General features: G+C 35.2%; 1 protein-coding gene across 1 annotated transcript; it reads left to right on the top strand.

Annotated features, from left to right (window-relative positions):
* Nucleotides 1-679: 679 nt before the first annotated feature.
* On the top strand, nucleotides 680-25,337 carry LOC140451605 (uncharacterized). Its single transcript, XM_072545452.1, has 4 exons — nucleotides 680-751; nucleotides 1,089-2,805; nucleotides 3,667-4,811; nucleotides 25,223-25,337. Exons 2-4 carry the CDS (start codon nucleotides 1,396-1,398, stop codon nucleotides 25,335-25,337), a joined length of 2,670 nt encoding a protein of 889 aa, XP_072401553.1. The 5' UTR covers nucleotides 680-751; nucleotides 1,089-1,395.

The raw sequence follows: 25,337 nt of genomic DNA, 5'->3' as shown, positions 1-25,337 counted from the left end.
TACTAGAAAGAGCATTATTTGATGTATTTAGATATCCGAAACGTTTAAGAAAAGAACTAGCATACTCCAGAGTGCTATTCTGTGCACACACAGATACAGAGAGCAACAATAAGACATGTAAACAGACCAGCATCTTGATTTATACTAATTTCCAAAAATTGGTACTATAGTTATTTATACAAAATTCACAAAAACAGAATTATATACTGAAATATTTAAAATATAATAATAATATGTTAAAATAGTGCATTTGTTAGCAAACAGGATGAAGCCTCGTGATAACGCGGTACCGCATAATTCAAAACACGTAAACAAGTGTGATAACAAATTTTATTTTAATCATTGGAAAAACAAGTACACCGGAAAGAAAACCGCAGTTGCTACATTTTGTAAAATATATGATGATAACAGCAACCACATTAACAAAATTCTAAATTGATAACAACGATTCGCTTACCGCAATATCTATTTATTGTATACCATAAAAATTAGTTAAAGAAATAAAAATAAATATATAAATATGAGCATTTCTAGAACACAAGGTGTTGCTTATCAATGAAACGAATCAGTTGATGGTACCGTACGCGCATTAGGTTGACGCAACTTGGGCTCGCGTGGGGCGATATGCTGCTCTGTTCTTTAAAAGACCGAGGAGCGCATACGGTGTCACAGTTCGCATCGCAAACATACAACAACAACAAGTTCGCAGTAGTCAATACGGTGTGCAGTGACTTACAGATATCTGATAAAGGTAAGCGGTTTTTGTCTTTTGTATATTTCTATGTATTTATTATGTCCTTTTTATCATTGTATTTTATGAGAATTGTACATCTCTCTGTTCGTATTTCATGCAGTATTTATTATGTTCTTTTTATCTATTTGGGTGTTGTAAAACATTTCACGTCTGCTATTTTTTATAAGAAGTATTCTCCGCTATTCGTATTTCGATTTCTTGTAGTATATGGTTCTTCTCTATTGCCGAGTATGTAATGCATCTCTCCATTCACGTTAAGCGGAAAAACTATAGTTTGTTCTATTGTTGTTGTAGATGGATCTATCAAAACTAAATAATTCATCCTTGGTTGCAGAACGTAAGCCAATAAAAAAACTTAAAGATCTGCAAATTGGAGAAAAATTTACCATTCGCAGTGCAAAGGTGGTAACAACACAATTTGGGGATACAGTTCTGCTGGATTTGGGCGCTGAAGTTGTTTTCTTACCACAGCGGGTAACCAAAGCCTACCAAGCAGCAATAACGGACCTCAACAGCGGAAACTATTCGCTGATATACGAAGGGGAAGTTGATATTGGAAAAAGCAGACTCCTAGCATCCTTTAAGATAGTTGAATAAGGTAAGTGATTTTTTCTTATTGTTTTGTGTGTGAGTAGCCAGCCATGCATATAAAACAAGTGATTAAACAGTCTGATGATTTGATGCACATTATTAAAAAGCTTAGTAAAATAATTTTCGATAAATTCACTGAAAGAGATCGTAAAGTTTGGACAAGACGGTTAAATAGTCAAATTTTTAGATGTAGTAAAGTAATTAAAAACAATAGACTATCCGTAGGAACAGTTAGAAAATTGCAAACTTACATAGGACATTTTAAGCATTTTAGGCAAATTATTTTAAATTTCAATAATAAGTACGTTGGGTTGGGGCTTAATTCAAAATTACGCAATAGAATTAAATGGGAAAATGTTATTTCGTGTTTTGCTAGTCGAATTAAAACTGGAGTTATAGTTAATTTAGTGCATAAGGACTTAACACAGTTCCTAAATGATTGTTATATTATTTTTAGCAGAAAAATTAAAATTATTTTAAAAACAAATAGAATTCTTAAAGTTAATACTACATTTTGTGGCGAATTCATTAAAAAATCAAGTGATACCGAAAGTTTAGATTTAAAATATTTCAACACTAAAAATGCTATTATAGACACATCGACCGATTTACATCTTTGGTTTAGTGAAAATGTTAAGGATAAAATTTTTACAAAGCTGTCTGAATTTGCAGAAAAAGATTCGGGTGCTGCTCTGTCTAAAGTAATTTCATTAGAAGTTAATATTAATAAAGTAGAAATAGGAAACGGTTCATCGTTCATTGACTTGCCAATAGAGATTCAGAAAAAACGAGCGTGCATTAATGTGCATAACGTTGATCAGGCTTGTTTTTATTGGTCGATTGTTAGCGCTCTGTATCCAGTTCCTACAAATCCACAACGAGTTTCGAAATATCCACATTATTCTACTGTTTTGCAAACAGACAAATTAGAAAGCCCAATGCCATTAAGTCAAATTTCAAAATTTGAAAAATCAAACGCCATATCTGTCAATGTGTTTGCATTAGAATTAAACGTAGTGAAGGACAAACAATTTTATGAAGTAGTACCTGCCAGACTGACACCGCAAAAGATGGAAAAGCATGTTAATTTGCTCCTAATACAGGATAAATATTTCCCAAAATTAAACGATTACGATGCTCCTCCAGAAGATGATGATGATCAGACTGAAATACGCCTTCATTATTGTTGGATTAAAGATTTAGGAAAATTAGTAAGATCACAATTGAACAAAAACACACGTAAAAAATATATTTGCGATCGTTGTTTAAACTATTTTCACAGCGAAAGCAAACTAGCAGAGCACGAAGAAATGTGTTCAGATGTGAATAAATGCAAAATGACTGTTCCCAAATATGACCATGTGGCTTTTCGCAATTTTACATACAAACAAACAACTCCGTTTATAGTTTATGCTGATTTTGAATGCCAATTACATCATTTTACAGATTCCAATGTCACAGTGAGTAAAACAGCAAAATATCAGAAACATGTACCTTTTAGTGCAGGTTATTATTTGAAATGTACTTACGATGATAGTTTATCTTATTTTAATAGCTATAGAGGTGAAAATTGCATGGAGTGGTTCGCAAAAGAAATGACTGAAATTTCCAAATTTGTAAATTCCAAAATAAAGACAATTGTACCTATGGTCGAAAAGCCCAACACAAATAAAGCAACTTTGTGCCATATTTGCGAGAAACGCTTTTTGGCTACAGATACAATTGTTGTAGATCACGATCATTTTACGGGACAAGTACGAGGATTTGCGCACCAAGCATGTAATTTGAACTTTAAAAAATTGTTTGTCGTCCCAATCGTATTTCATAATTTTAGTGGCTACGACTCGCATTTTATGATTATAGATCTTTGCAAGCATGGGCACTTGAGCTTACTTCCCATTAATAAAGAAAAATATATTTCATTTACATTACAATCTGACGAACATCAAATTAAATTACGATTTATTGATTCACTTAGATTTATGGGAGCTTCACTCGATGAATTGGCATCTCTTTTAGATATATCAGAAAAGAAGATTTTAAAACGAGAATTTAGTCAATTAGATAATGATACATTTAATTTGTTAACTTGTAAAGGAGTATTTTGTTACGATTATATTGATAGTTTGGAAAAATTGGATGAAACTTCTTTACCCAAAATTAACCATTTTTATAGTAAGTTAAATAATGAATACATTAGTGAAGAGAAGTATGCTCATGCCCAAAATGTTTGGCAGAAATTTAATTGTAAAAATTTGGGGGAATACAGCGATTTGTATTTAAAAACAGATATTCTGCTGTTGGCTGATGTGTTTGAGCAGTTTCGACAAAAATGTCGAGACACATATAAATTAGATCCAGCATGGTATTATACTATGCCAGGATACACTTGGGATTGTATGCTCAAATATACACAATGTAAATTAGAATTGCTAAAAGATGTGGATATGATCTTGTTTATGGAAAAAGCCATAAGAGGTGGGATATCTGTTTGTAGCAACAGATATTCGGAGGCCAACAACAAATACATTTCGTCGTATGATCCCACACGGCCCTCTAAGTACATCCTCTATTTAGATGTAAACAATCTGTATGGCTGGGCCATGAGTGAAGCTTTACCAATAGGAGGATTCAAGTGGATCGAAGACGTAACCAAATTTGGTGTTGGTAATCTTCCCGAAGGCCATATAGATATTATGTCAATACAGGATGATGCAAAGGAGGGCTATTTTTTCCAAGTTGACTTGGAGTATCCACGCGAATTACACGACAAACATAAAGATTTTCCATTTGCTGCCGAACACCGCATTCCGCCCGGTTCAAAATTGCCAAAGTTAATACCAACTTTATATCACAAAACCAAATATATTATGCATTATAGAAATCTTAAACAGGCATTAGCCAACGGGTTAATTTTAATAAAAATACATAAAGTTTTGAAATTTAATCAATCTGCGTGGCTGCGACCGTATATCGAGTTAAATACAAATTTACGGGCGGCAGCCACCAACAGTTTTGAGAAAAATTTGTTCAAATTAATGAATAATGCTGTGTTCGGCAAGACCATGGAGAATCAAAGACGTCATCGTATTGTAAAATTATGTAAAAAGTGGCATGGAAGGTACGGAGCCAAAAATTTGATTGCGAGTAGTCGATTTCACAGTCGTACGATCTTTAGCGAAAATTTGGTAGCTATCGAACTTAAGAAATCAGAAGTATGTTTTAATAAACCCCTGTATATAGGCGCAGCAATCCTCGATATATCCAAATTATGTATGTATGATTTTCACTACAACTTTATGCTTCCAACGATGGGAGAGGAAAACTGTTCATTGCTGTACATGGATACAGATAGCTTTATTTATGAATTGCAATGTTCAGATGCATATAGAGAGGTTTTAAAGGCGCATCCAAGTAAATTCGATACCTCAGACTATGCCGAAAACAACCCATACGAAATAGAAAGGTTAAATAAAAAAATCCCCGGATTAATGAAGGATGAGGCAAATGGGAAAATAATTACACATTTTATTGGATTACGATCAAAAATGTACACATTTAAACTGCAAATAACTGACGAGGAGAGGGAAAAAGAGAGACAGCGTCTAGAAAGAAAACAACTAAACAAAGAGAGAATTGAATGTGACTTGGGAAATTTGGGAATAACGAAAAAAGCAAAAGGAGTGAAATATAACATCGTTCGAAATAAAATTACGTACGAAGACTATGAAAAATGTCTTAAAGAATTCAAAATTCAAACCGCGAGCCAAAGATGTATTCGGTCGTACCAACACTCAGTATTCAGCATCGAGCAATCCAAAACGGCTCTAAGTCCTTATGACGATAAGAGGTACTTAATACCAAAATCATTTAATACGCTTCCGTGGGGACATTATCTTGTTGAATAACATGTATTTGTTGTTGCAGAAAAACAGATAATTGGTGACAAAATTCGTTTGATCATGTCTTGTTTGATACTACTTGGTTCTTTCAATGTAGATGCACTATGCATAAATAATTATCTTCTTTTAGTATATGGCTACTCATAAGAACAAAAAGAGAAAAGATCACTTATCACAAAGTTTTTGTAAATTGTAGTTTTGTAAATATAGAAAATAGTATTAATTTTATAATGTAAGTTTTAATAATAAATTTGTGTAATCTTACATTTTTTGGTTTTATTTATTTATGTTAGATTACAAATAAAAGACAACATATTTATATTAATATTATTTATTCAGTTAAATCATTTACAACTTTAATTTTATAATAATATACAAATTCCTTTAAAGCTAAACTTAACAAAGTGTTTGGACAAATATTGCAATATGCTGCGAAGGCTTCAACTGGTCCATGTAAAGAGTCTATAGCACCAAAATTGTTCTTGATGAAAGTTGAAATGTTTATATAGTATTCGTGAAATTGTAAACTCTTTAACAGCACCACTCTATGCGACATCATGCTCTGGTCTGCTTCTATAATTTGGTTGACGTCATCTTCCCACAAATAAAATGCGGCTCCAAATTTCTCGATTGTCAGCAACTTTACATTTTCCATCACCAATTGTCTTAGTTTGCAAAAATCACCACACATAAATTCGATGGGATCATACTCATCTGCATAAGTCGGTAGATCTGCTTGGAAAAAATCACTCATTTTTTCTTTAAACCACTCAATTATGGCTTTCCACTCGAATGTGCTTAAACTGATTCTGTTAAAATTACCATGTTTACACAGAATGATGGATGGTGAAAAATCTCGAGCTGGAGATAGACCAATTTTTATATGGAGAGAGCTCATTGGATATGTAGTTTCCAATAAACAATATACTTCATTTGTGGCTGCTGCTTCAAATTTTGCCAATACTCGATCTAATTCGGCGCCAGGACTAGGCGGTTGACCATCTTCATCGTAGCCAAATTCTATACTAAATTCACTGCTATCATCATCGAAATTAACAGGTTGACTGTCATAACCAATATCTTGAGAGCTCATCATCATCTTCTTGTTTCGAATACCGTTGACGAAATGGGTGTAAACTGAACATCGTAGTTTGTCTTAAATTTATACTTTTGTCATTCCCCACTCCTTGTGGTTAATTGTAAGCCTTTTTTAGAAAAGTGTATGTCTACGCGGCGAATCGAAATATAGATCCTCAAACTATATTCGATTTATTTATCCAGCTGTTGTGTTTGCTATCCATTCCTAACCATTTCACATACATCTTATTGCCTTTTCGTCTGAGTACTTTTTCGACCAGGTATATGTCAGGGCTTGATGTTTTCTGCAATTCTTCTTCGTAAAAACCGCCACTAATCGGCGCACCTTGCATGTCTTCGAGCAAATACGTTATAGGATTTGTTATCTTAACTTGTACAATTTTAAATAATTCAGTAGTCCAATTGGGCGTGTATGCCTTTTCGAAGAAATGTTTTGCCTTTGATACACGTACAATGTCGCCAACTTTAAACTTTCGTGGACCGGCAATCTTTAAATGAGTATAACTTTTGTTTAAAATGGCTTTTTCGTTGGATTTGTTAACCTGAGACGGTTTGTATCCTGTTTTACTGTGTTTTGTGTTGTTGTATTCCTCGGTGATTATGGGTAGAGCATCTAACCATTTGTACGATCCATGTAAACTGAAATATTTGTACAATTTTGCTTTCAACGTTCTAATAACTCTTTCGCAAATAGCAGCTTTTTTGATCGTGTAGGTGCTGTAATGATTAATTTCATGTTTTTTCATTAAATTTTGAAATTTTCTGTTGTAAAATTCGGTTCCCTGATCAGATTGTAAGTTTTTTGGAACTCGTCGAGTATGAGCGAGAATATCCGAAAATGCCCGAGTAATTTCCTCACCAGTTTTCGTTTTTAGAGGACGTGTCCACACAAATTTTGAAAAACAATCAATTACCACTAGTATTAGTTTGTAATTTTTATTTTGATGTGCATAAGGACGCATTTCAGCCAAATCCATTTGCCACAAGTCATCGATTCCTTTGATTATTGTTCGACGACGAGGATAGTTTTTTCGTGCTGGTTTATGCAATTCGTTCACCACCTCTTTCTTTTCTTTAGACATTATTTTTTCATCGCACCTTCCACTACCTTAAGACGTTTGTCTATATCCCATGAATGAACGCTATCTACTATGCTTTTTAATGATTGTTCCACTTGTTTTATCCTCTGTTCCATCTTTATATCGTACATCGTATGCTTTGCAACTGTTTCTGCAGCAGATTTTAGATTGTTCTCCATATCCTTTTTCAGTGTATTCAAATCATCTTTGATTATTTTTTGTAACTTTTGCTCGAGCAGTGGAACTGTAGTTTTATGAAGCTCCTTTCTCACATCGTTTAGTCCGATTGCTAAATCCTGTATGTCATTAGTTTTTTGCTGCAATTTTTGCTCGAGAAGTGGAACTGTAGTTTTATGAAGCTCCTTTCTCACATCGTTTAGTCCGATTGCTATATCTTGTATGTCATTAGTTTTTTGCTGCAATATCACACCATGTGTTTGAATTAATGGATAGTGCAGGTTACGCAACTCATTGATTTGTTTATCAACGTATTTTTTCGTTGCAGCATCGTCATTGTCTGATGGATCCTTGACATTGCAAATTTTCACATTTTCGGCATTAATATTTCCGTCAGACGTATGTGGAAATGTAACTCGTGCCACCTTTTGGGCATTACTACTACTGTTACGAGAGTGATGACCGAATTTGTCGACACTCATAGTGGAAATGATACTGACATTCCCAGTTACTCTATTATATTAGCTTCTTTTAGTTCATTGATGATTGCTACGATTTCGTTGTCGAGAGATGTGTTGCCGGCGTCTTTCGAAGCCACCAATAGTTTAAGACGTTCAACTAACTCATTTGGATCATCCCAATAAATATACTCCATGGGAGCAGTGTTGTATGTTAAACGAGAGTCATCCAATCCCGTTCCTTTGGCCGTAGATGAAGATGATCGTGTTGTTGTTGTTTTCGTTCTGTGTTCGAGTTCTTTTTTGGATCGAGTTGCATGCTTTTTCATTGCTGCATCAGATGGTTTGAATAGAGGTTTAATAATAGAATGGTATTTTTCTCCACTAGAACCTTTAAGACGTCCTAAGGTATCCAGATGAATCTCTGTGTTTTTCAACAGTGTTTTATACTTTTGTAAATCCTCATCATTATACTGTTCAGGGTTGGCATAAAATAAAAGTTGATATAGACCTGGCGTACCACCTAACCTACGTTCTTCTAAATCACGTTCTCGAATTATTATTATGTCTCCATTGCGTTTGTCAAAGTTTATTCGACGTTTTCCCATTATCCAGCCACTAATAGAATCGTAAAATGGTCCATAGTTTTTATCAATTTTATCGTCTTTTATTAAATATTCTTTTATGTACTTGTGACTTATTGAAGGATATTGATCGATATATTCGTCTGTGGCATCCATCGGAATCTCGATTGGTTCTTGAATAATGTTTTCATTAGGTACCGCTAGATCGGGCGCATCAAGAAATACATCATCATCATCACCATTCTCCTCCTCCCCCTCCTCCTTTTTCACTTCTTCTTCTTTTTTAACTTGTTCAAACTTGTTAGTGATAGTATGATGTAACGTTTTTGATGATTGTGCAATATCTTTGAGAGGTTTCGAGAGTGGTTTAAACAGTTTATTTAGGGACTCATCTTGTTCTGTTCGACCTAATTTCAATGCCAAATATTTTTTGCGAATTGATCTAGCCAATTCGGCGACTTTCTTCTTGCGAAGGGCAATGGCAACCGTATCATCTGACATTGTGATGACAACTAAACAATTATCTTACAATTTTATATATTTATCAAATCCTTTGCGATATCGGCCATTATTGAGAGCAAAATCTTTTATAATTACCAGAGTACCATACCTATCACACCAACATTCAGAACAAATTTTTTTAAATTCATCAAATGACATGTCGGGTGATACATGCTCATCAAATACATGCTTTAAATTTATCTCATCTTGCTTGAATAGTACAATCATGTTACAGTTGTCTCTAATTAACTGCTTCGGTATTTTTGAATATGTTTGGCATAAATAAGCGGCATCGATATCTTTATGTCTGCACATGGAATAATACTCGCGAATCTTTTGCTGACCATCGCATGCAACATCGTCAAATAAAAACACAGAGTGAGGTTTAGCTTCGCTGGGACTAATAATTTCTTCGTTGTCTTTAAATGGGTAATATCCTACACCTTTAACTTGCGCTATTACATCTTGCAGTAGTTGGTATTTCGGTTGAAAGAGGGATTTCGAATAAACATAGACATTTTTAAACTTGACGCCATTCGGATTGAATAGAAGAGATAGCATAACATTCGTTTTGCCGCACCCACTTGGACCGCAAATAATCGCTCTGAATGAATTCGGTAGCAATTTACCATGTTTACTGTTGGTTGTTTTTTGGACAATGTCCAAATTATCAATTGGTAGCGTCTGCTCTTGCTGAACGACCTTCATCATGTGGCAAGTGTAGTACATAAGTACGGTAATATATATTATAGATGTCACCACTTGCATGGCATCAGTCCAATGTTGGTTGTTGAAGGAGGAGGTCTCGTGAACTCTCTAATTAATAAACTTCCAGTTTAACTACATATTCCTGGTTATCAGTATTGTGGACCTGGAACAAAACTAAAAAAACGTCTTGCACGTGGAGATCCAGGAATTAATCCATTAGACGCAGCTTGCAAACGACACGATATCGCTTATTCGCAGCATTCATCTCTCGAAGAACGTCACAAGGCCGATAAAGAATTGGAAGATAGAGCTTGGGAGCGCTTCAAGTCGAAAGACGCTAGCATTGGTGAAAAAAGTGCTGCTTTAATTGTAACTGGCGGAATGAAAACGAAAAGAAAGTTGGGGATGGGATGCTCTCGTCGTCGTGGAAGACGGGGACGTTACTCTTTCAATCGAGATGTTGTCTCAAAAATTGCAAAGTCCATGAAAAGAGGAGCATCGTTAACAGATACTGCTTTGACTGCTGTACGAATAGCAAAATCCATAATCAAAAGACTTGGCGGTCGTAAAGAAGTTGATGTTCCACGAGTGCTACCACTAAAATCCGGAGGTTTTCTACCCCTCATACCTCTATTTGCGGGCCTTTCCGCTTTGGGGGCTTTAGCGGGGGGTGCAGCTGGGGTGGCGAAGACAGTAGTCGACGCTAAGAATGCTCAAAAGAAATTGGAGGAGGATATTCGCCATAACAGGGCAATGGAACACATCGGTTCGGGTCTGTACCTACGTAAGAAACCGAGCGGTGGATTCGGCTTATATTTGAAAAAAAACTTCCAATAAAGCTACCCAATCGTCCGCTATATGATGTGGAGATTGCACATTATGCGAAGAAGATCCTTAAAATACCACATTTTCGAGGTGTTTTCATGAATGACGCTCTGCCTAGAGACGGTCCTCGACAACGAGAATGTGCAATAGTAAACTTGGATGTGTCCACACATAACGGAACACATTGGGTAGCATACAGAAAGATAAACAACAACGTAGAGTATTTCGATTCATTTGGTAATTTGAAGCCGACCAAAGAACTTGTTAAGTATCTGGGTGGTGCACGTGCCAACATTTCCTATAATAACCATCAGTATCAAACATACAATCAAATTATTTGTGGACATTTATGCTTAAAGTTTTTATATAATGGAGCCTACTAAAAGTACAGAACTGCTTATGGACCATATGTTTTACAAAAAATGTTTTACAGAATTCAGTGAAGAAGAACTAAAATACATACCGCTAGATTATATTACACGAACTGTACGACCTTACGAATTGTTACAAATATGGCATAAATTGCCTAAAGAATATCGAGGAGAATTTAACCTACAGATACTACTTCCCTGCTTCGTACATTATAACAGACCGGATTGGAGGACTCACTGGGATGGCCCACCTAATTCTCAAGCTTCATGTTATTTTTGTAAACTTGCTTTGGAACAAATAAAACTATTAAAGTAAATATTGTTGTTTTTTTTTTCTAATATAATAACCTATTAATACATTGACGTGAGTCAGTCATCATGTCGCAGTTGTTGAGAGTAGACAGCACCAATTACATATTCTCATTTCAACCTCCCACACCGATCGTGTTGGATCCGAACAAAGATTATGAGATAGCTCTTCGATTTTTCCATTCCTACAACAGTATACCAAACATTGAAAATACCAAGTTTTATTACTACAATGACAAAAACAAATTGCAACAATTTGATATCCCCGATGGATGTTATGAAATTGCCGATATTGAAGAATACATACAACAGAAATTGGGTGCTGATAATGTGCTTAAACCCGAAACGATATTTAGTCTAAAACCTAACCATAACACGTTGCAGTGTCAAATTTTCAGCAAATATAAGATTTCGTTTAAGCAACCTGACAGTCTTGGTACAGTATTGGGATTTTCTCCTGCACTACTAAATCCAGGACAGACGCATTCTTCAGATCGACCTGTTAGGATTATTAAAGTATCTAGCATACGCTTTGAATGCAACATTAGTACCGGAGCCTTCGATGGTAACAGACCTGCTCACACGATCTACGAATTTGTCATACAATCAAATCCTGGGTACGCAATTGACGAAACTCCACACAATTTGTTGTATTTACCTGTTGTACCGCAACGAGAAATCACCAATATCACAGTGTTGGCTGTCGATCAAGAAGGACGACCTGTAAACTTTAGAGGAGAACAGAGCACATTGGTGCTGGAACTTAGATCAAGAGGGAAATGGGATTATTAATAAGGCAATCTACTGCTCATAGTACACCATTAGTTGAGCAACCGTCTAAGCGGCAACATCTTACGTCTTCATCTAAGCGGCCACATCTTACGTTTGCAAACAAATTATTTTTGCAATCACTTGGTTTTAAACTGAAAACATGACAACTATGTATGGAAAACGATCACGTTCAAACAGCATAATGCCACCAATATTTGATATTTATCGTAAGCCGATGTTTGACGAGTCGATTCGAAAGGCCGAATACCGAACATATGCACCATTCATCAAATCATTCAATTGCAATGACATTGTGGAATTTAGCATCAATCAAGTCGACTCGTTCTTTGCAATGAGCGAAACCTTGTTATGCATTAAAGGATCGCTCGCAATTAACGGAACTGGTGACGTTAAACTAGCAAATAATGTTGGTGCTTTTCTTTTCGATTCGTGTACGTACAGCGAAAGCGCAAGGGAGATGGAAACAGTGCGGGATCCTGGTATCGTAAGCGCTGTACGTGCTATGACATGTTATACTCAAGAAGATTCCGGTCATATGGCAATGGCAGGCTGGAATTACCCTAGGGATCCAATTCTACACGCTGCTGATCATTCATTCAACATACAGATGCCTCTTAAGCATGTGTTCAACATTTTCAATGATTATCCTTTGATTACGTGTGGCCGTCAAACAATAAGACTAGTTCGAGCTCGAAACGACAACGATTGCATAATTGTCAAAGAAAAAACTCAAGGCCAAGTTACTACTGTTAAGATTAACATTACCAATATTGAGCTCAGAGTCAAGCACATATTTCCCAATGATGATATTAAATTGGAACTTATGAAATCCATTCAACAAGATCAACCTATAGTTATTCCGTTTAGAAAGTGGGAATTGCATGAATTACCAGCACTTACCAAAGGCGCTAGACGTGAAGTTTGGGCTGTAAAAACTAGCAATGCAGTGGAAAGACCCCGTTATGTCATTGTTTTCTTTCAAACCAACAAACGTGACAAGAATTCAGCTGATCCCACCTTATTTGACAATGTCGATATTCAAAGTATCAGATTATCTTTAAATGGTGAATATTGGCCAAACGAGCGAATGCAGTTGGATTTTAGCAAAACTGACTACAATGAGGCCTATTTCAACTATACCGAATTTTATCCTAGCTACATACATTCCCAACAAAAGCGACCTCTACTCGATTTCTCAGCTTTCAAGAATCACGCATTGTTTGTCATCGATTGTTCGAAACAAGAAGAAAGCATGAAAGCATCCACTGTTGACGTAAAACTCGATATTGAAGCGAATAATGGTTTTCCCGAAAATACCAAGGCTTATTGCATTATAATTCATGATTGTGTAATGGAGTACTTCCCTCTCACCGAAATTGTAAAAAGTCTAAATTAGATGCATAAATTGCCAGTAGTGAACGAGCAGTCATCATGAGAGTAGCATTCGTAGACATTCAGGGATTCGATGTGGACGGATGGTTTGTTCCCAAAGAACTTACCATTGAAATAGGTTTTAAACGAAGTCATTACATCTTTTTGCCTCAGAAACCATTTAATGCGCTAAGTAATGGGGATAAGAAGACTGCCTCATACGTGGAGAAAAAACTGCTTGGAATTCGATACTCTGATGGGCAAGTAGAATTGTCCAAACTCAATGAAATACTAGAAACCAAGTTGTTGTATGCAGCAGATTACATCTACGTTCGAGGAGAACAAAAAGCAGAATATTTGGATAAGAAACGTCACGTTTTTGGAGTTTTTCCCATTATTATTGATGTTTGCAAGTTTGATGGTACGCCTCGTGCTACTGGAAACGTTGGCCCTACTGCAAACCCATGTCATGCCGCTGGATTATTTTCATGTACCGAAAGAAATGTGGATCGTCTACGTCACTGGTTTGCCAATAACATAATACCATTGTAATTTTTGTATATGTATAAATAAATATATTAGAAATTAAACGCTTTTTTATTTAAAACATCTTTATTGATTGAGTTTTATATTACATGAAGATTCAAATTTTCTTCTTACAATTTCAAAAATAATTTTTAAAATTAAGATAAATACAGATGCTAATATTACACAGGACATTGTAAAGACATTATCTATTTCACTTTTCATATACTCGCTGGTTGTGTTGTTGTTGTTGTTGCTGCTGACACCCGTGGTGTTGTTGTTGTTGTTGCTGACAAACATGGTATTGGTTGAATACGTCTTAATGGATATGTAGCTGGTGGCAGTTTTCTACAGGCCCAGGTGTCTTGCTGCTGCTGCTGTAGATTCAACTCTTCGGGTTTCCACGTTTTGTTGTCAAAATGCAGGTTATCTAATTGTCTTGTAATATGTTTAAAATCCTCATATGATTTAATGTCGATCTTTAACTGATCAAGTTTTCTTTGAAATTCTATTACTCTATGTATGTACTCGATGGGATTCATACTACTACTAACTATGTCCTATGTAGAATGTCACATTTTATGTCAAGCAACATCTTGACTAACACACATAACTGCCACGTTCTGCGTCGAATGTCACGTCCTGCGTTGAATGTCACATAACTGTCACGTTCTGCGTCGAATGTCACGTCCTGCGTCGAATGTCACGTCCTGCGTCGAATGTCACGTGGCATTTCACGTTCTACGTCAAATGTCACGTCCTGCGTCGAATGTCACGTTCTGCGTTGAATGTCACATAGCTGTCACGTTCTACGTCGAATGTCACGTGACATTTCACGTTCTGCGTTGAATGTCACGTTCTGCGTTGAATGTCACATAGCTGTCACGTTCTACGTCGAATGTCACGTTCTACGTCGAATGTCACGTGACATTTCACGTTCTGCGTCGAATGTCACGTCCTGCGTCGAATGTCACGTGACATTTCACGTTCTACGTCGAATGTCACGTCCTGCGTCGAATGTCACGTGACATTTCACGTTCTACGTCGAATGTCACGTCCTGCGTCGAATGTCACGTCATTTCACGCGACATTTCACGTCCTGTCTCGAATGTCACGTTCTACGTCGGATGTCACGTTCTATTAGGCACTGTACGGATAAGAAGAAGAAGAAGAATAATGTTCATACTGATCGTTGACATGGCTTCTGTGTGTGTGTCACCTACGCTTTCATTTGACACCTCATACGTCAAAATCGTGCCAATAGCAACAAAGATACATTCTAGCGCCCATTTGGCAATGCTGCCATCTTTGTTTTTTGTGTCCCCGTCTCCTCCCCGTTCCAACGAGCCCTCGTACGTCACGATCGGACCAATAGAAACAAAGATATGACGTAATGACCTTTTGGCATGCTCCGATGCGCACGGCACATACTGCGTTCAACCCCATTTTTCATCCCCTTTCCAACGAGCCCTCGTACGTCATCCTACGTTAAGCCGTTTGGAACTTACGACCGGGGGTTGCGATTTTAGGGGATGCGATTTAGGGGATGTGCTCAGATATACATAGACTATCTACTACATATATATATATATATATATATATATATATATATATATATATATATATATATATATATATATATATATAAATATGTTGGAAATATCGGGTATGTGGTCTATATTAAATAAAAAAATCTTTGTTTTTTCTAAAGCTCAATATTTCGCCATTTATTTGATGGCTTCATCGGGAGTAACTGTAAAAAACAAACATTTAAAAACACTGACGTACACTTAGATTTACAATACTTACAGAAATTAAAAGATTATACACATAAATAAAATTGAATACTAACATAACATTATTGTTGATAAAACTGTACATTTAATAAAATGCATGTTAAAATTTAAAATATCTTTGAGCACGTTCGTTAACAATAAATAAGATGGAACAAGTAAAAATTATTTCAAAATGCAAAAAATAACAATGTAAGAAAACATTAGAGGAATAGTATTTCTTTAATTAATCATTAAGGCTAGTTGGTATGATTAATCATTAAGGTGAGTGTAGTTTTAAATTTTGTTTAATATGTTGCAATATATGTTGCTTAATTGCCCCGTGTCTGTTTTATAATTTAAAGTTTGTTTATTTTTGTTAATGTGGTACATCTCCAAAAATAACCTACTTTTGTAATTTTCAGTCTGTGCCAAAATACGAGTATTGTTGTAGTCTAACAGATGACCGGTGTTTTTGTAGTGCTCGACACACATTGCTCTAATCATTTCTTTTAAAAAAAATTTTGGCAACCTATTATTCGAATATTCTAGTATTTTTTCAACATATTTTTCATGTAAATTCATCGTATATAGACTGACTCTAGTAATACCTGTCTCCAAATCTAACATAAAGTTAGGACAATACCTTGGATAATAAAACATTTTTTTTATACAAAATCTTCTGATTATTTCCACCTCATCGTACTAAAAAAACTCCATACCTGAGGCCCATAAGTCAAAATTGATCTTACGACCGACTCCTACACTGGTACTTTTGCCAAAAAGAGTATATCAGCTTTAGACACTAAACTACTCCAAGAAGAGTGAATCGCCACTTTTGCCAAACTATGGCGCATTTTTAGATGACCTTTAAACGACAACTTGGTTGTTACTATCATTCCCAAATAATTATAGTTATTCACTACCTCTAATAATCGATGATTTAGTTTTCAAGATTCCCTGATCACACCACCTCCTCTTCTGAATACAAGAATTTTGGATTTATCTAAATTTATTTTTAGATTCCACATCCTGCAGTATTTCTCCAGTTCATTATTCATCCGCTGTAGCACCTTCGCATTGATTGCCATCAAAACAAAATCATCTACATCTAATAAAACTCTTATAATTAAATCTTTTTCTTCTTGTAGTTTCTTCTCCTATCGAAGGTTGGCTATCATCACAGCTATCCGTACCTTATTGGCGGCTGGTCTGAAAAAATCTACTGAGCTGCAACTATACCACTCTCTTAGGTTTCTTAGCCAGTAAATTCTTCGTCTTCCTATGGATCTTTTTCCCTTAATTTTATCTTGCATTATAAGCCTTAATATCTCATATTTTGCACCTCTAGTAATGTAGCCTAAATATTCTAGCTTTGTTGTTTTAATATGCTTTATGACCTCGCAATCCTTTTGTAGCCTTCTTAACACTTCTGCATTTGTAAGTCGTTGGGTCCATGGTATTTTCAAAATCCTTCTAAAGCACCACATCTCAAATGATTTTAACTTCTTTATATTATCCACTTTTAGTGTCCGGTTTTTTATTCCATACAACAAAGTCAAAAACACGTAGCATCTTAAGGCTCTTATCCTCAGCTCCGGAGGAAGGTCTCGATTAGCAAACATTGTTTTCATTTTTCTAAATGCTTGTCTTGCAATTTCAAAGCATTTCCTTATTTTTCTACCCTGGTCATTGTTTTAATTTACCCAGGTTCCCAGATATTTGTAGTTATTCACTCTTTCTACTTGTTTTCTCTCCATATCTAGCCTTCCTACTGTAGGTTGCTTAGAAATAATCATGCACTTGGTTTTCTTAAAGTTTATTTGTAGTCCATATTTTTTACTGACTTAATGTAATCTATTTACTAAGCGTTGCAGTGCCTTTAGACTGTCTGCAAAAACTGCGGTGTCGTCTGCGAATATTATATTGTTTAAGATTTTTCCGTTTATTGATATACCCTGTTGTTCCTCTGATATTGCTTTCTTAAAAATAGCTTTGCTGTACAGATTGGATAACAATGGGGACAGCACGCAACCCTGTCTAACACCTGTTTTGATTTCTATAAGTTCTGTATCGACATTTTCGATTCTAACCTTTGCTTTTTGATTCCAGTACAGATTGACAATAACCCGTATATCTTGACTATCCAAATTCTTTTTTTTTTAACAGTTTTACGAGTTTCTTATATCGTAATCTATCAAAAGCCTTTTGATAATCTATAAAGCAGACATATAGATCCTGGTTCATATCTTATCGTCTGTGCGCGAGAACGTTAAAAGCGAACAGACCCTCTCTCGTTTCTAGTCCTCCTCTGAATTCAAACTGGGTGTCAGTTTTATTTTCTTTTATTTTTTTGTATAGTCTTCCATGTAATAATTTGAGAAATATCTTAAGTGTGTGACTCATTAAGGAAATTGTTCTGTACTGGGAGAATTCTGTCGCAAGTACTGACTTTGGTAGTGTTACAAACGTGGACAGCAACCAATCTTCGGGCATTAAATTAAACCATTTATCTCCAAACCGACCAATTACAACAAGTAGTAAATCAAGTCAGAGGGAAAATAATAATATTGGGGGATTTTAACGCTCGAATAGGCAATCAAGTAATACCCGGAATTAAGCAAAAACGAAACGAGGATGTTACAAACGAAAATGAAGAATAAACAAAAATTGTTTGACCACAAAAACCAACACAAATATACATTTAATAACACCCGTGGACAAAGATCTATGATAGATTATGTTATAACCAACAGAGATATACATCCATAGAAAATAATCGACGTAAGATCGATCAGATGTAGGTAGCGACCATAGCCTAGTATTATGTAAAATCATCCTGAAATACTTCTTATCCAAGACAGCGGCTCCAACACAAACAAAAATCAAAGTGGAAGGACTAAATACGAAATCCACGGAACACTTATACAGAAAAAGAATATCAAAGAAGATCGCTGGGAATAAAATATTAGAAAACAATAACATTGAGGAAAGCTGGGAAAAACTCAAAAATAACATAATTAACGCAGCAACAGAATCATTTAGAGAGAGAAAAGTAACGAACACTAACATATTAAAAAAGAAAACAGTATGGTTTAGAGAGGAAGTGAAGACAAGATGTGAAGAAAAAAAAGAAAGCCTTTCTACAATACAGAACACAACAAACACAATAGGCATACAACCATAATAAACGATTCAGAAATGAAACATACTTTAGTTAGACAAATAAAAAGGGAACACTGGCAGATATTCTCAAAATAGATGAAACACGATTTTTCTTCTTCTTCTTAACATGCCATACACAAAGTGCGTCTATCTCATTACTAGAATTCTGTTCTTGGCGGCGTGACACAGCTCGCCTGTATTGTGTATTCCTGTCCATTCTTTAATATTCCTTAACCAGGATAATTGTTTTCGACCGGCTCCTCTCCTACCTTCGATCTTCCCTTGTAGGATTAACTGTGGTATTTCATATTTTGCTCCTCTCAATATGTACCCAAGGTAACCAATCTTGCGTTTTTTAATTAATTCAAAGAGTTCTCTTTCCACGCCGGCTCTCTTAAGGACGTCATCGTTTCGAACTCTATCGGATTTTTACGGAATACGAAAAGAAATATGGAAAATGATCAGAGGACAACTGAAAGAGATAAACGAACTAATAAAAACGAAATACATTCAGAAGGAAACATGGGTAGGCTACTTTTGATTCGTATTTGCTAAAGGTGACGATAATTAACCACCAACACCAGATGTGATGACAAACGAAGAAATAAATGTTGAAAAGAAAGAGGTAAAGAAAGCATTAAGACCTACTAAAGTACGGGGGACCAGATCGGACCAAACAACTATTAAAACTAATCCAAAAAATAATAGAACAAAACAGAATTCCTCAAGAATGGAGATCAAGCAATCCTTATACCTCTCTTCAAAAAGGAAGATAAATCGGACCCGGAAAATAACAAAGAAATTAATTTATTAAACACAACACTAAAATTAACAACTAAAGTGATAACAAATAAACTGAATGAAATTATAACACTAGCAGAAGAACAACAAGGTTTTAGGTCGGGAAGATCATGCACCAACATTATATTTATAATGAGGCAAATTCAAGAGTAATCATTAGAATACAACAAACCGGCATATCTATGTTTCGTGGATCTTAAGAAGGCATTTGATTGGGTCGAATTAAAAGACGTTATTCATTTACTGAACGCAAGAGATATACCTCTAGGAATAATCAAAACGATCCAAAATATCTACTAAAACAACACAATAAAAGTAAAAGTAGAGGAAGAACTAACCGACCCTATTGAAGCTGGCAATGTAATAAGACAGCGAGATTATTTGAGTCCTCTAATGTTCAGCCAGATTATGGATGAAATAACAAAAAAGTATGAACTAAAAAAGTATACCAAATGGGAGAAAAACAACTTAAAATACTCTGCTATGCAGACGACGCAATACTACTACTCTTAAAGTGAAGATGATTTCCAACCTATGCTGCATTAATTTAATGCAAATAATAGAACAAGTGATGTAGTTTAAATATCTAGGCATTACATTATCTAGCTACGAAAAGCTCGAAACAATATGCAAACATAAAAGTATCAGGAAAGAAACGAAAGGCAGAATTTACAATCTGGCCGAGAGAAGACAGGAAAGGGAAAGGTCAATTGAAAGATGACAAGAAGAGTGGAACAGCATGGAGGATGTGGCACAGTGGAAGAAAATGCTGATCCCGAACATAAGAGAATGGGTGGACTGTGGTCACAGGCGATTGGATTATTTCCTGACGCAGGTGCTCACAGGACGCGGGTGTTCTAAGGTCTACCTTTCTAGGTTCAGAAAATGCCTATACTGTGGACACTCGGACACTGTGATACATACGATGTTAGATTGCAACGGATGAATAGTAGAAAGAAACAGAATGGAAAGAGAGACAGGTGTGAATTTTGTTACAGTGAGAGAAATGATTGGAAATCTTCTAGTGCGTCTTCTACACGCTACCTGGAACGAGACAGGGAGTCTCCTTGCTGATGAATGGAGTGTGGATGTGGATGAATGAAGAATAAATGAATAAAGGTAGTGCTTTGGAAGTGATGCCGGCCTTACAGCAGCCATTCCGCTTCCGGATCGCTTAATGACAGAGAAGGGTCTGGTTTAGCAGGTAGACGTTCGGCGTAGGCTTGGCGACGAGAGGACATTTTAAAGTACCTCGGGAACTATCGCCGGGAGTACGAAGAACGAATGCTGCACTAAGGTCAGTCAGGCGGCGTCCTGGACTGAGTTATCTTTTGAAGATTCCAGACGCCCCCTCTATAAAGACGAAAAAAAAAGGTCTCATTAGAACGACATATGCAGTTGCTAATAAAATAAGTGTTGTACGTTGTAACGATAATTCTGTGGTGACGGTGGCAACCAACTGTGATTCAGTAGAGCCTGTTCTTCCCGTAAAACGATAAAATCGCAAATTAAAAAAAGATGTCTCTATCCCGCAATCCAACATAATAGCTAAATATATTTATTCATGAAGAGAGTAAAGTTACATGACAACGGGATGGCTAATTATAGAATGAATATTCGTGAAAAAAAAATGGTGGTAGCCGTTAGTTATAAACATGTTAGACTCTGCTTTCGTTAATGGCTTGAAACTCTACAGAATTGGACATAAGGAAAATCAAATTTCGTAGTTAGATGTTAGGCCAGAACTTGTACGAAGCCTTGTTAGTGTTAACAGAAGTAGCACAAAATCTGTTAGAAGTTATTCTAGTTTATCCTTACCATTTTCCTCGCGATTATATATTGTGGGCCCCATTATTGAACGTAATACTGAAAACTGGAGAAGGTGTTGAGGCAATCTAAAAGTACAACTGTTTTTATATGTAAAAAATATAACATTGCATCCAAATTGATTCAAAAATTACCACAAGTGAAAATACAGCACATTTCTGTTACACGTATAGTCCCAATATTGCGTTAACGCAACGAAAAAAAATGGACGTGTAAGTTTTTTTTTCTTCATAAAGCTTTTGATTTTTTGAATTAGCTTTGTTTGTGTTTAAGTAAATATATATTTAATAAAAAAGCCATTAGTTTTATTATATTTTCCACAAGTGAGCCTAAATGGATTTGTCCAGAAGCTAATTACCCAATATGAACTATTGCTTAGTTTTAAGTTCATAAGGGGAGTATAAGAGGAAGAACTCGTGGTAGGCGCTTATAGCGGACATGTCTGAGAATTGATACTGGTATGACTCAGGAAAGAATCTTATGAAGAAGTTTTTAATTTATATGTTAAATTCCGGTATTACTTTTACACTCCCATTCCCTTTTTTTCCATATTAAAGAAAAGTAAAATATATTTTTAGAATTTTAAGGGAATATATTATAGTTAGTATAGGTATGGGAAATAAATTCATAGGTTCTGCATACATTTATGCATCCCAGACAAAACGAAGTATTTCAGCTTACGCCTTTAGACAAGAATTTATTCAAGGTCCCTCGTATACTGACCATGTGCTTTAAAGTAGTTTGTTACTTTTCGATGTAAAACTGTAATGGTAAATTGTCATAACACCAACTTATATTGACTGTGACATAAACGAAACTATTTAAAATAATTTTGGTATTACTGTATGGTATTTTATTTAACACAGTAACTAAAACAATTTCCGCCATTGGGCGACCGTTTCAGAAACGATTTTATTTACAATGATAGATAATAGACATTTATATTTTCATATACGTTGCAATAAAAACTGTTACATGCAAATATTGAAATGGTAATAACATGGACAGCTATTATAAATAAATCAATATGATGAAAATTTAATGCTGATTTTATAAATTGACGGTGAATGTATATTTTGTGTGTATATAAAAGGTATCAACTATTAGATTATATTATTTTTTTTTTGTCCTTTTTTTGTCAAATTTATAAAAAGCATTATAGTATTATTATTTACGATAATTTTTCAACATATCAAGATAAAAACGGAGAGGTCACGGAGAGGAGGAAGTTATACAAATGGTTTAAAACAATGGTAACAATATTAACTAAATAATTTTTAGAGAATTATAATGATAATTTGCTGTCTTTTAAAAATTTAATTAAAGAGTTATAAACATTTACAGAGCCAAGTGATAATAAATATAGTATGTTCCAAGGAGCTGCTATTTTATATTTTAATAAATCATTTATTTATGATGATATATCATATATTTATAAGTCGACATATTCATTATAGAAGTCGAAATCGAAGTCTCCGGGTTCAGTTTGAATTTTTTTTTCTATATGTCCCGATGGTATAAAAAAGCGCATCCGGTTCCATCTGGAGATTTAGATGCATCTGTATATAGAGGTATTGCATCTTTGTAATTGCTCGTTATAGATAGAACAATATTTTTCTTTAAATATATGTTTTTACTATAATTTGGTTCAATAATATATGTATGTAAAAAGAAAGAAGAGAAGTTTTTGAATATGTAGTTCGTTCTATCTACATTTTTTAAAAGTGCTATATTTTGATTATACGCTTCGCAAAGTAAGGTATATTTCTTTTTTTGCCAATATTTATTTGTCAGTCATGACAATTCAAAGTCAATATCTTTTCGTATAGAGATGAGTTCAGTGAGTATACTTTCATTAAATATTTTTTTGACAAAAACCTTCGTCTTATATTTAAAGGAGGTTTCAAGGTTTCCAAATATAAAGCTTGTACTGGAGTGGATCTCATGGCTCCTAAACATATTCGTAATATTCCAACTGGTTTCAGAGTTATATAATATATGAATCTAAAAGAGGATATAAATCGATACATAGATGAATATTATCAAACTAGCAGTAGCACAAGATATAGCAAATGTTTATATTCTTATGCATTATATCAAAGTAAAACAATCAATCTAAAATCGATTATTTTATGACAAGAACTAGGTAACTTAAGAGTTATGGGTAATAGTTTGTGGAAGTTTAAGCTGAAAATATAAATAGCTTTTGCAAAAATATAAGAGAAGATATCTTGACTATATTTGAAGTTACATTACTGGCATTCGAAATTTCTTCTTGATGTGCCTATCCGTTACTAATGTTAGCGATCATCATGGCAATGTTCATCTTATCTGCAGCAGCGCGGAAAAGCTGTACATATGTTGTATTGAACCAAATTCTGAGATTCTTTAACCAAGACGTTCTTCTTCTTCCTAGACCTCGTTTTCCAAATATTTTTCGTTGCAGGAGGGCTTGAAGAAGAGTATATCTGGATTCATTTCGCATAATATGTCCGAATAATTGTAACTTTCGAGATTCCATGGTGGTCAGTACCTGTCGGTTCTTATTCATTCTTCTGAGGACCTCCACATTTGTGACTCGGTCAGTCCACGGGATCTTAAATATTCTCCAATACAGCCACATCTCAAATGCTTCCTGCTTTGTGCACATATCTTCGTTCAAGCTCAATGATTCAACACCATAAAAAAGGACAGAGAAGACGTAGCATCGCAGCATTCTTACTTTTGTATCAAGAGAGAGTATTAGAAAGGTATTCGAAATAGTTTAACTAAAATATTTTTAAACTTTCTGGAAAGAAATTGAAGATTCACAAAATATAATTGTGATCAACTAAAGTCCAGAAAAAATAAAAGAGGAAAGAAGAATTTGTAAAGAGTGAAAAGAAAATGGCGTGGGCATGACACAGATTTTCATAATTGTAAGTTTTCCAAAAAATTTGAAAGTAAATATTCAAAGGAAGATGCGTATTAAAATCTATACAATGAACTTAATGGGGTTCAAAGGAGTAGTGACGAGCAATACAAGGCGTTGCTTCCAGATAACACCTCTAGCCTCTCCTACTCAATTCCTATCCTCACCTCCAAGAAGTGTGATCTTGATCACACGGGCGAACCCCCTTAAACCTGAACAACCCCATTGGAGATTGGGTAACCAACCCCAATGGAAGGTAGGGTCAGAGCGGAAGAGGAAGGAAGAAAGCATAGCTTGTTTAGAGGCTATAGCCAGCAGCCCTGGCACGAGACTCAGGTGCAATAGGCCAATAACCTGTTCACCTTAAACTCAGCTATCACGAATGCTACGAACAATGAACTAACCGGACGGACCAACGGACAACGACCAAAGCTACGGAAAAAGACTTAATAATGGATTTGCGACTGGGAACCTGGAATGTCCAAACCATGCTGCAGGCAGGCAAAATGAAAGTATTGCACAGGAACTATTGAAGTACGAAGTAGACATAGCAGCCCTCCAATAAATCAGATTTAAAAGGCATGGTTGCATAAATAAAAAAGAATACAGTATGTACTACTGTGGAGCAGAAAGGCAAGAAGAGACTTTGGAGTGGGTTTTATGGTAAACCATAAATAATACTATAAATTTTATATTATTAGAATTATTAATATCCATGCCCTAACAGAAGTAGCAGATGAACTAGTAACCGATCAATTCTATGACCAACTCCAAGTAGAATGTGAAAATGTACACAAAAAGGAGATGCAGTTATAG

This window comes from Diabrotica undecimpunctata, chromosome 10, assembly GCF_040954645.1.
Source record: "Diabrotica undecimpunctata isolate CICGRU chromosome 10, icDiaUnde3, whole genome shotgun sequence".
Classification (NCBI taxonomy): domain Eukaryota; kingdom Metazoa; phylum Arthropoda; class Insecta; order Coleoptera; family Chrysomelidae; genus Diabrotica; species Diabrotica undecimpunctata.
This window is presented reverse-complemented; position numbering and strand designations above follow the sequence as displayed.